The 17,231-nt window shown below is 34.3% G+C and overlaps 1 protein-coding gene and 1 long non-coding RNA gene across 2 annotated transcripts in view; both read left to right on the forward strand.

Moving 5' to 3' along the window:
- LOC309963145 overlaps nucleotides 1-17,231 on the forward strand; it is a 328,740-nt gene that overhangs the window by 108,104 nt on the left and 203,405 nt on the right. The gene's annotated exons all lie outside the window — the stretch shown is intronic.
- Nucleotides 1-17,231, forward strand: part of KCNJ3 (potassium inwardly rectifying channel subfamily J member 3) — a gene marked incomplete at both ends in the record, with an annotated part of 157,234 nt that overhangs the window by 1,142 nt on the left and 138,861 nt on the right. The window contains one exon of the mRNA XM_082841324.1: nucleotides 9,982-10,198. Within this exon, the coding sequence (XP_082697450.1) occupies nucleotides 9,982-10,198 (217 nt within the window). The remainder of the gene's footprint in view (nucleotides 1-9,981; nucleotides 10,199-17,231) is intronic.

The raw sequence follows: 17,231 nt of genomic DNA on the forward strand, positions 1-17,231 counted from the left end.
AAGGTGCTGAAATTGCTTTAATTTTCACTTAGGGCTTTTCTTCCTTTCTTTTTAATTTCTTTTTTCCCCCTAGTAGTATTTAGCAGGTGGATTATTCCTTCAGACCCAAGAACATTTATTCTAACTCTATCTGTGGTCATCTTTTTTAACAAGTACACAAACTAGAGAAGCAGTTTATAAAGTGGAAAAACAACACCTGGTTGTTTTCAAGTTTTATTTTTACCAAATATTTTCCTAGAGAAATATTCTGTGAAAGCGTGAGTGCTTTTCCTGTAGAGTCTCTTATTAATTTTATTCTTAATTGCCTGTTTCTATGAAGCCTTTGTCAATTACAGATTTCACTTGAAGCTTTTCAGCGTCCATTAAATAAGATTGCTTCCTACCATCAGCAGTGTAAATGCTAAAAGAAATTGCTCATGGAGTGATTATTAAAGCAAGGTCCATCTAGTCGTTAGAGGGCACCACTACAAACAAGAAGAGAAGCCCAGTCTAATCACTCATCCAATTAGAGTCTAGGAATGAGGGATACGAGAGCCCAGTTCTCTATGTGTTATTTACAATCCATCTTTTTGAGGGATTTGCCTTAGTTTTCAAATGTTCATAAATTGAAAAGATGACCTCAATACAGTCTTAAAAATTTATCTGAGATTGCACGGAAAAACCATAGCCCCATTCAGAACTTAGCATTAATAAAATGAAAACCTGAAATATTTAAGTTGAGATTTTGCCTTTGAGATTTCAATTTTACTCTACAGGTCCTCTATCGTTTTACACAGCCTCAGTTTATATGGTAGTTAAAAGTGGTCCAATGTGCTTTAAAAAAAACTTGTCTCTTGTGTCATTTTCATTACTCATTTACAAGGTCTTACCCTAATTATTCTTGACCATCTTGCTCAGTATAGTGTTGGACTTAAAGCAGCTCAGTTGTCCTGTCACTCCACATCATATGCATATTTACTATGCTACAGACAGTAAACAAACTAATTGTGTATAGCTCACTGGAAAATTTTCAACCTGGTTCTGCTGTATATGTTAATTAAGATAATGGTGAATACATAATTTGAGTAGATCCTATTCTTTATAATTAACTCCAATGGGCTGCATGTAATTTTTTTTTTAATTTAACTTAGCATATCATGCTATGGACCACCTTTGAACTGAGTTGTTTGGATCAGGCTAAACATGTTGTAGACATGTTTGTTGCAGAGGTGTTTGTTGTATGTGCCTATTTCTATGAATAGAACAAGATATATAACCTCTCTTTTTAGGTTAGGCCTACCAGCAACACTTTGTAAATGTAGTGCAAAGGTCTCTGTCGTGGAATCCATGTTCATGTGTCACTTTGAGATTGTTACTGAAGAGTAGTTTATCATCTTGATTGGTGTATTGGAAACTTAAAATTAGACTTTAAAGGTCAGTTATTGCTGTTCTCTAGTTTTTCAAACATATAAATACATTTATTAAAACAAATATCTTTTTGAGGAAACATATTTAGATGTTTTTAGACTATCAAATTTTATTTTAACAAAATCAGAAATAATTAGAATTAATCTACACAGTAGGTTCTTGTTTTTGTTTTTGTTTTTTTACAAAGTTGTAGTGAATCTGAAGCACCCAGTGTCTACAGTGGTTCAGGACACTGATAGTGATTTTTATGCAAGTATCACATATACCACAAGGAGTGTCCTGATCAAACAAAAAAAAAGATTTCTACTGTTGGCAAACTTGGAGCAAGGTGCTATATTAACACAAGGTGATAAAAACATCTAATTAAAACAATATGTATAATGTTCTTATAAAATTTTTTACTTTTGATTTGTTGGGAAGATGTCAGTGCTAAAAGTAAAAATAATTGGCATGTGGAGTTAATTTATATTTAAACAAAATTATGGTGAAATTCTGTCCTGCTTTTTTTGTGAGGGGAGAGGGTTGATCAGTGGCAGCTCTTCATCCAACCAGTTACTGTAGTTTGCTTGAAGTTGATTTGTCCTGTAGCCATGGTGATTAAAATGAATTCTCATAGCTCTTGTCATTTCCTTAGACTTCATTTAAAAGGAGCCATGTTTTATTAGGAAACTAATAACATTCGGCAAAGTCAGAGGGAAGATTTGCCTTTAATAAGTGACTCTCATTTTCTTTTAGGGACTGAGATGAAGTGATCCAAAACAGCCAGTTATATTTTTAAAGAGAAGCTATACCAAGATCTTAAAGTAGTAATATTTTGATATTGGTCTTATACATCCTTACTAAATATTATTACACATATTCAGTTTCTTCTCTTAACCCATGTTTGACATTTTAAATGTAAAATTTATATATCTTTAATACAGAGAAATACATAGAATTTTAAGGCAACAAAACCATAATATTTAATAATAGTAATTACAGTCTATATGAGTTCTTCCTATTACCTAATTTAATTTCATTTATATTTTTCTATTGCTGTTTTCTTATTTGCTGACTAAAAGCTTATTTATCAGTATTACTATAAGAATTATATTTGATGATTTAAAGCACTTCTATTCTTGTAAAGAATAGAAAAATAAGAACATGCATATGACTTTCTAATCCTGGCTACTGTGAAGTTTTCTGTGCATTTTTTTTTTTTGAATTCTGTGTCTTGATGGAAGTTTTTCTCTTATAACTTCTCTAATTTTTAATTGTTGTTAACTTATATGAAAGCAAATTTTATTTCAACTCTATTCCCATCTTCCAAGCTTCCAAATACTGAAATTTATTTCAATATTTAATTATAGATCTTCCAACTTTATGCTTGGAGCAATCAGTCCTTTTTTAACTTAGAAAAAAAGAAAGGAGATTAAATAAAAATTTAAGAATATAATTGGAAGTTATTCTTTAAAATTTATAATGTTATTATGAATACAGCTCTAGAAAGCTCTTTTAAGATGAATGTTCTTTCTCTTTTCCTCTTTTCATCTCCATGAAGACATTTTATTTGAATTTAATTTTTTTAACCTAAAATATAGGAACTAATGAATAGCAAGGTCATGTTAAGTTAATACGACATCCAGTTTAAAATTTTAATAAAAATGCTTGGATTAAGGAGTTGAGACTAATGGTTGATACATTGGACCCTGTAATTCAGTGTTGGGTTTAAAGGATTTGGAAATCTCACTCTTTCCTGCAAATCTAATACTAATGGTTGACTGGCCTAGACTTCCATCTTATTAGGGAAAGATTTAAACTTTTTGATACATTATTCAAGAATTTGCACACTTATTATCCAAAAACCATCCCAGTTACATGTATACATATGTGTGTGTATATATATATGTAGACAGTCAAACCTTATTTACATAAAGTAAACATAAAATCAGTTATTGTTAGATATATATTTTGAAATTAAGAGGTAAGGTTAAATTTTTCTCATGGAAGTATAATTTTATATCTTCATATTTTTATTCATGGCATATAGTCATCATCTTCCTTTCCTAGGATGTCAGCTATGCAACCCTTAACTTTCACCTAATGAAAGGTAATGATGCCCAGTTATCTTCTAATATATCACATACATTATTTTTATACTCATCTTTTCTATTCTCCATTTATATGGATACTCAGAATTGGATGCTATCTAGTTTCCTCATATGAATGTGATCCAGTGCAGATGCAATAAAAAACAAAATTGCATCTGCAAAACTAACAAGCTCATCATTTTTTTCATGTATCTTAATATTTTGTTAATCTTTTAACCACAGTAATTCCTGGACCACTTGATTCCTGATTTTTTTCATATATTTATTAGTTTGCCTTCATTCCATACCTTGCACTTTAATGCAATTATGGTTTTGACTCTATATGACCCTATTCTGTATGACTGACTCTTTTCTCCAATTGGTCTTGGTCAATTTGCACTTTAGTTTTAATCTTGAGATCATTAGTTATCTCCTTTAAAAAATTAATTCACAAGTGAATATCTATTAAAAAACTCTTCTTCTGAACATCGTACAAGTGGTTAGTAAAAAGATTCAATGAGTCTAAGACTGAGTACCCCAGCACTCTTGGGGCTAGATCTTATAATGGTCAGTGAGTTTTTTTAGGTGGGTTTATTATGTCTTTAAAAAAGAAAGTACAGTTTCTATGGAGTCTAGCTTTGCCTTCTCTGACACAAGTACAGTAATTCTGTAATAGGTGTAGAACTTGGGTTCATTTTAAAGACTATAATTACTATTCTTCTTTTAAATAGTAGTAATATGTTGTTTTGTTTGTTTTGTTTTTTATTTTTAATATGGTTCCTGAAAAGGACAGGGTGGCTTGTGCTCAGGGGAATACAGTGTGAACAGAAATAGGGACATAAAGACCCAAAAATAAACAGTAGTAGGTAAGAACAAATGATGAAGAGAAGCAGGAAAAAGCACTTGATGGATTTGAGGGTGTTTGTTTGCTGAGTAGGAGGGGAATGTGCAAGTAGGGTTACAAATCCTGTCCACAGTTATTATTATAAATTCCATAAAAAGTCCTCAAGGAATTATAAAGCTGTTCTTTCATTTAAATAGTATAGAAGCCTCACAAAATTTATTACAGGATAAATTACATTCCATCTATAAGTTACTTTCTTTTCATAAAAGTGAACATATTTTTATGGGATAATTGGCTTAGCATTAAAAATCTTTATGTTAGCCTTGATGTTGGTCATATTTTTTTCCACCTGTGTATTGATGGAATTTCAAACTTAAGGAGTCAAAAGAGGGGAGTTCCCTGGTGGCGCAATGGTTAAGAATCCTCCTGCCAATGCAGGGGACACAGGTTCAAGCCCTGGTCCAGGACGATCCCACATGCCGTGGAGCAACTAAGCCCATGCACCACAACTACTGAGCCTGCACTCTAGAGCCCATGAGCCACAATTACTGAGCCCGCGTGCCACAACTACTGAAGCCTGCATGTCTAGAGCTCGTGCTCTGCAACAAGAGAAGCCACTGCAACGAGAAGCCCGTGCACCGCACCGAGGAGTAGCCCCCGCTCGCCGCAACTAGAGAAAGCCCGTGCACAGCAACGAAGACCCAAAGCAGCCAAAAATAAATAAATTTATAAGAAGTCAAAAGAAATGTACAACTGTAGACAGTCCAGATGAAATTCTAGGTCCACACTTTGTTCTACCTGACTTTAATTTTGGTCTGAGTCCCAAAATCATTGCCAGAAATGCTTTGAGTCACAAGGCATTGTTGTTCTTTATACTGGTACCTGCTTTTGGCTCATTTCCAAATTTTAGATTCCACGTAGTACTCTGACCTCATTGCATGTAATTTTATTTCTGACTTCAGCATATATTCAACACACACACACACACACACACACACACTGCACATTTAAAGAGGAGAAGTGACATTACAGATAAAATGGTGGGGAGGTGGTAGGCAAGAAGGGCTGCCCTTTCTGTCTTCAACTATGTTTTCCTTCTTTTCCTTTCTGGACCACTGGCCCTCATTACCTTTTCCAGTAGGTACATGTGAAAAGTGGTGGTGGTGGGGGGTGGATCAAGCCTTAGAATATTATAGAAGTACATCTCAAGAGTCAGAAGTTAGAGATTAAATTTTTTTTTTTTTAAATTCCCCTAGCTTCCCTCCGAGCTAGGAAAGAGCACAATGGCTATAATTAGAACACAATAATGGGTTGGAGAGATGGGAGAAAGGCAGCAAAGAGATTGATTGTATTGGTGAAGTGTGTCCCTGCTGAATGGATGTGGGCAACTGATCACAAATATCCCAGAAGGAGGATGGTGAAATGTGGATCTCCTTATGCCAAGGGCAGTTCTAAATGTGTATCCAGACCGGGTGTGTGTGTGTGTGTGTGTGTGTGTGTGTGTGTGTGTATGTGTCTTTGTCTTTGGATACATACGCTACAGTCCTTTATCTGTAATAAGAAAGCTGTTTGTCTGTAAAGTACATGATGATAATAATCCCTTCTAGGCATCTGTGACTTTTGATTCCTTTTCCACCTGTAGTCAGAAGTTGTAATTTATTATCTTGCAGGCCTTTTTGGACTCTCAGGGAGTTCAAAGTCGTTTGACATTAGCTGCTTCTTTGAAATTAGTACATGTAACTATAAAATGAGGCACAAACCTTAAGTTCTAGACATATATCCATGTGGCATATAATTAAAGTGTGTGTAATAGAAATACTACATTTCAATAGCAATATTTTTATTACAAAATAACTTAGAAATTATTGCCAAAATCTAAATTGCACACAATCGTTTCAAAAAATCCAGGAGGTTCTACTTATAATGTTTTTGGACACTAAATTTAAACAAACTTTATGCCTTAGAGTTCCTTGAGTTTTGTCTTAACTCTCAGAATTTCCTATAATGCAACCAACCAGAAAGTCTTTAAAATGGCAGAAAAATCTTTATTTCCTTCCCCAAAATATTTCACACAATTGATAATAAAAGTTGTATGTTAAGTTATTCTCAAGTGCTAGTGTTTTCAAATTATGTTCTAAATTTTTAAGAATTACTAATTTTCCATGAACTGTTTTCCCTTCCACCTTTTCCCCACTTATTTATTCAATAGTTTCAAGATTTTAAATGATTATTTCATCAAGTAAAGTCAACCTTAGAAATTTTAATAATTTATTGTATCACTCTTCACCTTAAGCAATTGTTTAGAATTGTTGTTGATCTCGACTGTATCTATTTACATATTATCCAGGAAAAGGTCATGGTTCTGTGTTCCCTTTTGGAATTAGGAGGCTTATAGAACAAGAGGAGATAATGTAGACCAGGGACAAACTGCTCCACTAATGAAAGATTTCTTCTTTTATCATAATTCTTAAGATGACATAATAAATAAAGGTTAAATTGGTTTTTACCTACATTTTTTATGCCTATTATCAAAATTTCTGGGTGAAATATGGTAATTGGTATCTAAATAAGAGAACTAGAAATGGATGAAATATCATTGCTACTGATTTATTACATACTCAAGGTACAGATCACAGTTTAATTTTATAAAGGCACATCCATAACTCCTCTTTTTCCTTTGTATCTTTTATGTATGTGTTACAGTTCCTTGAACAAAAGTTCTCTAACTCCACTTATACAAGTTGAGAGACTATAACTTACATATGCTTCTTTTCTCCCCTTGGTCCAGAAAAATCTCTGGAATTGCCCCAAAATTAGAAAAGCCTAGATTAGAATTCCTTGTAAACCTAGAGTAGAATGTGCATGCTTCTGCAAATGTATTTGGTAGAGATATGTCAGGTTCTGGGACATCGTATTTGGCTGAGTATTGATAAGATAACCTTGCTCTGCCCAGGAGCTCAGACTTCAAACAATTCCAGTGCTCCAGGCACCTGCCAAACACCCTTCCCTCCTCTAAACAGAAAAGCTTTCTCTTTAATTCACAGTGAGTAATAGGCTTCCCAGTCTATTACAGAGTCAGAGAAGCAAACAAAAATCAGGGAGGTAAGCATATTGATAGTTGAAATATCTGTTGGCCTAACAAAAAGGAAGACGACGTGAAAGATAAAATTGTGGATGTATGTAGTACCTCAGTGTCATTTAAAGTAAGATTAAATTTATCCACTGGAAAATAATTTTTAGTGAATAAGTAGGGAATTTCACTTATCGGAAAAAGATGTAAGTGTGGAAAACATCTTTCAAAGAAATGAAGTATTGTTTTCCCCATAGTATCACAAAATAGGTGCAGTTGTCAACTTTGTTTCTGCCAAGACTTGGATAGGATATAAAGCATTTGGGAAGGGATATAGGCATAATTTTGAGTATATGGAACACATTTTTAAAATCGAAAGATAACGTGGAGTCTGGAACGTTATGGACGTTAATGGAACAGATTCATGCATATTTAAGTCTCAATTACCTACATATGAATTAACTGCTTTGCTAAAAATAAAATATTTCTTATTCTAGGTTGTCATTCTCCTGATAGCCTATCTGTTTCTAGGCCACTTCTTTTTCATGGGTTATTGAATGAGCAGAGAATATAGAAGCTAATAGCTACTCTAAGAATGAGGTGCAAGTATAAATAACAAATATATAAGTAAGGGAGATGAATTTTAGCCTTGGTGTACATATATAAAAATTAGAAAAATATATCTTCTTTAGGGGAAATTATTTTAAAATAAATGGGAAACTGAGTTTAAAAATTACGTTTGTGAATATTTTTATTTCATGCAGAAAAAGCAGAGCTTAGAATAGTTGGTAAAATGACCCAAATTCTGATCATTAATTATAAATGTCAGAATACCACCTTGTGTTTATATAGCACCTGTTTCTTAGTAGGTGAGAGAACAATAACCCAGGATTTTTTGTTTTTATTTATTTTTGTTTTGTGTTTGACTTTTATTTTGTTACATTAATCAATACATGTTATACAACTGTGTATTTGCAAAGATGCCGGTCTCATCTGTATTTTACCAATTTGAGAATATATATAGAAAGCTAAATGAATTCTACTGGCTTAGAAATGACTAGTTTTCTCCAACATTGGTTGTTAGAGCTGCTGTTTTTATTTTTGCACCATCAGGTTTTTCCATGTTTTTTTTTTCTTGTCAGTAATCATTTTCTTCTTCTTTTTAAATTTTTAATCAACTAGTCATAAGGCAGAGAAGAAAAATAGTCTCAATATTTTCATTGGACTTTTTTTCTATACAAATAAAACTCCTGAGTATCACTAATTACAAAGTAGCCTCTCTAATTGCCTAGTTCTGCTTTTGAGACTCTGCAATTGCTGCGGTAACAATTTGCCACCAACTTGGAACTCCTGGTTTTGTTTTGCTGTGGAGAACAGCTTACTAAACCATATTTTTCAGTATTTTCAGGCTCGTTTACAAAGCCAGTGTCTTTCCGGGAACTCTGAAAGTAAGGATTTTGTCTTCAGTCTACCGATTCATTGGACAGACCAGTGTTGCAGAGTCTGTTTTGTTTATTAAATTTGCTTTGCAAAGAGTCTCTTAAAATATATTGGATTCTTCCAAACCCCATTCAACCAGCAGCAAGCCTCCCTCCACCCTGATTTTTTTAACCCAGCTTTTATTTTACCAGCATCATCATATAAATATTTGCTTATCGTGATCCTTATAAGCAACATATATGAAAAATGAACAGAAAAGAAAGATAAGTTTATTTTCATGGTTTGCTAATTGTTAATAATCGTATTTAATTTTTTTTAGCATGCAAGCAGTTTGTTGAATTAAGCTTTACAGTGATTTATACTGATACTGAGTGCCACTGCCATATGAAAGTTTTAGTAAACTACAGGTTTGTCTAATACAGAGTTTTTAAACTGCATTTTGATTTAAAGAAATTCAGTTGAGCACAAAGTTTGACTAATTTTACAATTTATAAAATAAATAGAGAAATAACTTTAATGCAGTTTATTACTAGTAGTTCGAAAGCCACTAGTTAACAGCATCTGCCTTTATTATGTGAGCTGTTGTGTACATAACATTATTCAATATGATAACATCTTCACTATTCTATTCTAGTTTCTATCTATTTGTTACTTTTCAAAGGTCCTGGAAAAATAAATTACTATGTTTGCTTTGTAATAATGCAATAAATCTGTTTTTAAATTATGATCAACCTTTTTTAGCTTTAACAAACTCTGTAAGAATTGCCTACTTATTTGCTTTGGGAGGAAAAAACATCTGGCGTGTAGTGCATTATCATTTAGTGATTTATGTCAAGCAGTAGCACATATACACTTAGTTCCACAGTTTGTGTTAACAGCCATTGTTGGACCAGGCATTTCTCCAAAGCTCATGAGTTAGGGACTGGTAATTATAGTAAGTCGTGTATTATAAATAATGCATGTATGTTCCGCATGAGCTATGTGGGATTTCGGCCCATTTGCTAGAACATAGCTGCATAATGATTTGTTTGGATTTTGTTGCAGATGATTGATAGTGCAGAATGTTGGCAATGATGTAAATTACTGTTGGGCTGCCTTGCAAATTTCAGTACAAGTGGTGATTTCTTCTCTTTTTCTGTGTGCTTGTCTAGTCTCGGCAGACACCTGAGGGTGAGTTCCTTCCCCTTGATCAACTTGAACTGGATGTAGGTTTTAGTACAGGGGCAGATCAACTTTTTCTTGTTTCCCCCCTCACGATTTGCCACGTGATTGATGCCAAAAGCCCCTTTTATGACCTATCCCAGCGAAGCATGCAAACTGAACAGTTCGAGATTGTCGTCATCCTAGAAGGCATTGTGGAAACAACTGGTGAGTAAAAACATAGATATATCATGACGTTTCTTTATTCCATAATAACATTATATTATATGCACAATACCTATCATGGTTTGGGTTAAACGTCTCAGCTCGCAATAATGAAAGTAATGACTTGTCTGTTATTTCTTTGTAACATTAAGTTGATACTGCTTTGAAAATGAAGATTTACTGTTGTGATGATTGCATTTGTAATGTTAACTCAGAAATACTTACTGCAAAAAAAGAAAGAAAAGGAAACTGAGATGACTCCTAGAAATGATTATCATGTTCTAGTTTAACTGCAGACTTGGATTTCCTATAATCATATATTTTTTAGAAGATTTAAGGTTAAAATAAATTCAGGGTAATTAGTGAGCAACCTGAACTCAGCATGCGTATTCTTGCCTTAGGGATGGTGATTCGGGTGTCATTGACAGAGCTTTAATATGCTACTATATGCAACCTCAGTGGAAAATTCCGTGTGTGTGTGTGTGTGTGTGTGTGTGTGTGTGTGTGTGCGTGCGTGCGTGTGTGCGCGCGCGCGCGCCCGCGGGCGGGCGCAAACCACACTAAAGTAACATTTTAATTTCAAAGTGGGTCAGTAGATTTCCCCAGCTGAACCTTGACCAAAAATTTTTTGAAAAGAAATTTTCCTTTTCGGCTTTGGTATAGCTATGTGCTGTATGTTACTTCTTAAGATGTGATATAGCGTTGCTATGCTGCAGTACCCACAGTTCGCTACTGTCTGAGGAGAATAAGGTTGGCAAAGGAAAGAAACAATAAATCAGAGTATATTATTTGGGGCCTAAGCATTGCCAGTTGGTTTGGAACCTGCTGGATGCTTGAGACTAATAATGGAATATTTACATAATTATATCTATCTATCTTGAGTTTTACCCTTGCTACAAGTAGTGAGAGAGCAAGAAATACTTTAGCTTTTAATTTTTTTCTACCAATATCATTCTAATAATCTTAAAGTGCTAGTTATTATGTATAAACTATAGCATTGAAAGTAACATCGGCAATAGCATAGATACATTCAAGCCTTATATCAAGGTGGGAGACATTACATAATGAAAGAATCTCCCATCTTGATATAAAGCTTTGTCCAAGGGGCAGGGGGAGGCAAGCCACTGTAATCTTATACATCTGTTACATAACACCGATTTGAAATTTGGGCAAGATACCTAATCTCCGTAAACTTTTTTTCTCATCTCTCTAAAAGGAGAATGATATAATAATCACTTTGAAGCTACCTGTTGTATTACTATTATTTTATTATCATTAGTGCTTCAGTTTAAAATTTAAGGTTTTTGAGAACAGTGAGTAAAGACTTAATTCATCAATCTATATCTGGGATTTGATTTCTGTGGACAATTTCATGGTTTAAATTCTCCAGTTTTTGAACTTAAAATTGAATTGATGTCATAGTATATTTCTAAAATATCATATATTGATAAATAATGAAACCAATTTATAAAGGCTTCTAGTTCAAGAAGTCTTTACATTTAAATTTTAGTTTTTATTTGTCTCATTTATTGAAGTAAAAATACATTGTTAGAGCTTAAACAGCAGATTTTTTACTGATTTATTTTTAAAGCATATGGTTCTATCTTTGACACAGCTGGTTATAGTTTAATTGCTTATTATTATTCTAATCACTGTCATGAGTGAAGTTTCTGTTTCACTTGACAGTCTTAGAAATCTTTCACTAGTTCTATCTATCTATCTATCTATCTATCTATCTATCTATCTATCTATCCATCCATCCATCCATCCAACCATTTTTCCTACTTATCTCTGGTTAGTGTGTATTTCTTAAGAATGAGAAAATTTTTCTACAAAATCACAGTGCAATTAAGAAAAAAATCAGGATATTAAACAATGATACAGTACTATTATTTAGCTCATAGTCTACCTTCACATTTTATCAGTTGTCCTAGTAGCTTCCATCATAGCCCTTTTTCCCTGGCTCATCAATTTAAGGATTATGGCCTCATTTGTTTACTTGTATTCTCAGTAATTTCCATCATAGCCCTGTTTTCCTGGTTCAACATCAATTTTAGGATTATGCCCTCATTTGTTTACTTATCTTCTCAGTCTCATGATGAAATAGTTCCTCAACCTTACTTTGTGTTCTTGACCTTGATGTACTTGAAGAGTGCAGGCCAGGTATTTTGTAGAATGTCTCTCAATTTGGATTTGTCTGAGGCTTCCTTATGCATTATATATTTTGTTGATTTTTGACTTCTACATAGGCATCTTAAGGGAATATTGAATCAGGTTGTTTTTAAAATACACCTATGTATTCTTGACTTAACTGATGTGTCTTCTTCAGATTTCAGAGGATCATGGTTAGTAAATGATATTCTACATAAAGTCATTTGGAGTTTCGTAACATTAAATTATTCATTAGGACTGTAGATTTCATTTTACCATTTTCTGCCCTCTCTCTCTTTTTTTTTTTTTTTTTAATTATGAACTGGCAGAGACTACTTTCCACAGAAAATGTGAAAACTTGACTGGAGACTGAATTTCTTATTTAGAGATTGCCTTTTATGGAGAAAAGATTAAAGCCTGCCTCCTCTTAACCTCTTAACTAAGCCTGTTTTCTAGATTTAGTATAGCAAGAATAACAGCAAAAACATTATGAGCAATTTTTAGAATTTATTTTGTGGAAAATGTATCTGACATTTTGTTTGTGTATATGCCCTAACTGATTAAATCACACATTATTCAAACTCTGAAAAATCTGTCTATATTTTCAGACCTCCCTGAGTCTGGTAAAAATAACATAAACATTCTTATGTCCATATGATCATTTAACGTTATACTGAGATTTATTTAGATTCATTTTTCAGGATGTTTCCTCCTTTATCCTCCCATTCACAATACTTTCTCACAATATTTATTGCTTGGAATAAGACAAATATGATCTTTTGTGATGTTTTGAGACATCAATAATACTATTTTGGCTCCAGTGTTTTTTGTTATACAGGCTTGTGACTAAATGTTAACAATGTAACTTTCCATCATATTTAACATTAAAACACCAAGTTTTTAAATCATTCATTCATTCACTAGACATAACTGAATGTATGCTGTGTGCTTGGAAATATTTGAAATACTGGCAATATAGTGGTGACCAAGACAGGCAGAATCCCTTTCCTTATGAAAGTTATATTCTAACTGGAGGAGGAAGACTGCGAAACAAAACAAAAAAATAAATAAGCAAGGTATTACCACATAATAATGTGTCAGGAATAAAAACCAAAACAAAACAAGGTTATGGAAAAAAGAGTGCATCCCAGGGTTAGGTTGATGGTTAGGAAAGGTCTCTCTGAGAAGGTGACACCTAAGCAGAGCCCTGCCTGTCAAGAAGGACCTCCTGGGCCTGTCTGGAGGGAGAACACAGCAGAGGCTGAGAAACAGCTGGTACAAGGGTCCTGAGTCAGGAACCAGCCTGATTGATTCCAGGAACTAAAAGAAGGTGGTGGTGGTTAGAGCAGAGTGAACAATGTGGAGAGTGGGGTGAGGAGAAGTCTGAGAGGTTGGGGGTGGGGTGTGGGTGCACCTCTGCCTTACAGATGATTGCATCGCATCAACAGCGAGTGCTGGGATTCGATTCAAAAGCAAAGACTGCATTTAAATGCTAGAGTAATAATTTAGTAATCTCAGACTCTATATAACAAAATAAAACACACATTTTTTTCCTCTAGTGGATTGCATGTAGTTTATTTAAAACCCAGTGACCCCAATGCCTAGGGAATGCATAAAACTTTAGACCGTTACCACTTTTCCGTTATTAACAGTACTACCTACACAGTCCCCAGCCCCCAAGACAGGCACATAATTGCTCACTTTGCTGCGGTCCTCTGATGAGAATCTTCTGATCTCATTTAGTTTTTGCTTCTTCCCTTCCTGTGGTCTCAGCAGGAGTGGTAGTGGTGGTGAGGAGAGAGATGAAAAATTAGAAGATTTCTCATTTCGTTGAAAGTTTCAGCTTCCAGCTCAGGACTCACAATAATTACTTTCCCCACTTCTTGGAAATACTCCTCAGTGATCACGTTCAGGGATTGTTGCCTTCTTTGCTTCCAATGAGTTGGACTTTCACTTCCAACAAGGAACACAACATTTGCCTCTTCATGAATAACCTTTGCTTCTCGGCTCACGTAGCAAATTTCTAAACATAGGTTACCTCTAACTGTTGCTCTCTTTGCTGATTCTCCCGGGAGGGAGAACACTGCTAGAGGCAAACAGCATTGCAGATTTGGCTCATTAGAACTCGATGCTTTCAAACTTCAATCTGCTCTCTGCTGCTATTTGGCAGTCTTCTTAATTGTCTTTTCTGCACTCCCAGGCTCTCTCCCCATGGGATCTATTTTAGACCTTTTCTCTCCTTCCATGCCCCCAGTCCCAGCTGTCCTATCCCTTCCTAGGCCTACTGCTCTCCACCTAGTTTATCGAAAAGAATGTGACACTTCAATTTGTATACATTTTTTTTACTCTCCTTATCCTTTTCTCATGGTTATATCCCCTTTTTCTTTGCTGGTGTCTGTGAGGAAAATGTCTTTATTCTTCTCCAAATGCACCTGCTTTATCGTCATGTTTATTACCTGTGACTCAAGCGCCAATACTTACTATACCTAATACCTAAAATCTCTTTGACTCTCTTTGTTCTCAAACGTGTCCAGGTCTTTTTTCATGAAAAACGTAATCCGGTTATTTATTCCTTTATACTTAAGGTTCATTCTGGGATTCAGAGACACCACATTTTCCCTCTCCCTCTTTTTCTGTTTCTTCTAATTTTTATTTTCCAGGTGTTCCTTATACCCTGCATGGCTCCCTCTTCTTATAAATTTTTCCTGGATCTCTGCCCTTGACTTCTTTCTTCTTGAATCTAGAGACTCGATTTTAAAAAATGAACCCACAAAGTATGCACAAGTCCATTATTTCTTTTATCTCCAGCTATGAAATCTCTCACCTGCTGTGGCTTTATATATGCCATCAATTTCCGGGACATTTGTCCACTCGGATGTCACTATTTTAATTCAGAGTCAACTTGTGTAAATACCAAGTAATCATCTTACCCTCAGATTACATCCTCATCTGGAATGTTTGTCCCTATTAATCATGGCTCTTTTGTTGAAGGCCTCCTCCCCTTTCCTTTCTTTTTTATACCCAATTAAATTGTTCATTCCACAATATTTGTTGAGTACCTATTACAGGCTAAACAGTATTCTAGACCCTGGGGACACATTAGTTAACAAGACACAATTCCTGTTCTTGTGGGTATTTATAATCATATATGGAAATCAGACAGCAAAATGACGAAGTGCCTCATTTAGAGTGTTAGAAAATAAGTGCTATGGAAAAAAAGTAAAGCAAGGCAAGAGGGTTTGGGAGTGTAGGGAAGTCAGAGCAGGCTGCAATGAGAAGGTGACATTTAAGCCCAAGCACAGTATCTTGAGTAAAACAAATCCCTTTGCTTTGAAGGGGATTTCAGGTAGAGGTTGAGCAATTGTAAATGCTCCAAGGGAGCAGGTACCTGGCTTCTGCTCTCTGTTAGTGGTGTCTCTGTAATTCAACTCTTCCTCTGAGAGTTCACATAATAGTACTTCTAAATCACAGTAGTTGTCTCAGGAATGGATTTAGTATCTGCTTACATGCAGATTGTGCACTATTGAATGTTTGCCTGGTGAATGTGCTTACAACACTACTATCATGATATACCTGTGCTCAAAAATCCCTAATGACTGCCAGTCAAAATGCATGTGTTCCTTCCTGAGACAATTAGGTTGCCCTGCTTACTGTAATGTCCATACACTCGTGCTCACTGTTGATTCCCATGTCTGCAATAATACCATTTTCACTACCTAGGATTCACTACCTAGGATAGCATTTCTGTCTTCTCTTACATGGCACAAGAACTGCCATATTTGTTCAGTCTTCCCTGGGCACTTTAGTCCATGTGCTTTCCTTTAATCACTTATTTAAAATACTGTGTTTTACTATGAAGGGGCTATTAAATACATGCTCATTATAGAAAACATACAAATATGCAAAATAAAAACCTTACTCTTATTTTCAGCTACTATACAGTTAATGTATTGGTCATTAACCTTTCAGGTGTCTGTATTCAGATATATTGTTATATTATGCCACACGTACTGTTTTATAACTTGCTTTATTGTATAATATGTTTTTCACATCTTTCATGTCAAATTACAGTTCTACACCATTCATCTTAATGGCTTTATTGTATGCCAATTATGTATCTATCTTAATTTTTATTACCTATCTCCTGTCTGGAATTTTTAGGCATTTCCTTTTTAATGAGATAAATACTCTATAGTCCATAGTTTTAATTTATTTACCACCAACTTTACTATTTTATATAAATTCCTAAAGATGGAATTCCTAGGTAAAGGGACATATACATCTGTTGGTTTTTAATATCTATTTCAGGGTTGTTATACAGAAAGTTGGTACCAATTTACAACTGGCTATGAAGGTGCCTATTTCCTCATACCCTTGCCAACAATGGATATTGTAATTGATTTCATTTTTGTCTATTTGACATTATTTTATTCTTTTTGATTACTAGCAAGGTTGAAATTATGGTATCTATTGGCTATGAATTTTATTTCATGAATTCTCAGTCACTATTGCTCATTTTGCTTCCAATTTATTGCTTGCATAAATTGCTTGTATAATTAGCACACTATTTTGAAAAACCCTGTCCCTAGTAGTCTGTCTACTATTATTAAAATAATTTCTTTATATATACATGTATAATTTTTTCACATTCATCTCTTATGTGCTTTATTACATCTCCAGATAAACTGTAAACTGCCAAGATTGACTGAGGACTTTGTTTTGAGGCTGTATTTTTTTTTTTTTAATGTATATCCTAGGTTGCAGAAAGTAGTAGATACCAGTAAACACTTCTGATCTGTTTGTTGTTATTTTTAACTGATTTTAATAGAGTTGCTCTCTTTTTATAAGCTTGATTTCTGAGTCATAAATTGTTTTCTTATAGGAA

Source organism: Leucopleurus acutus (genome assembly GCF_964270905.1).
Source record: "Leucopleurus acutus genome assembly, chromosome: 6".
Classification (NCBI taxonomy): Eukaryota; Metazoa; Chordata; class Mammalia; order Artiodactyla; family Delphinidae; genus Leucopleurus; species Leucopleurus acutus.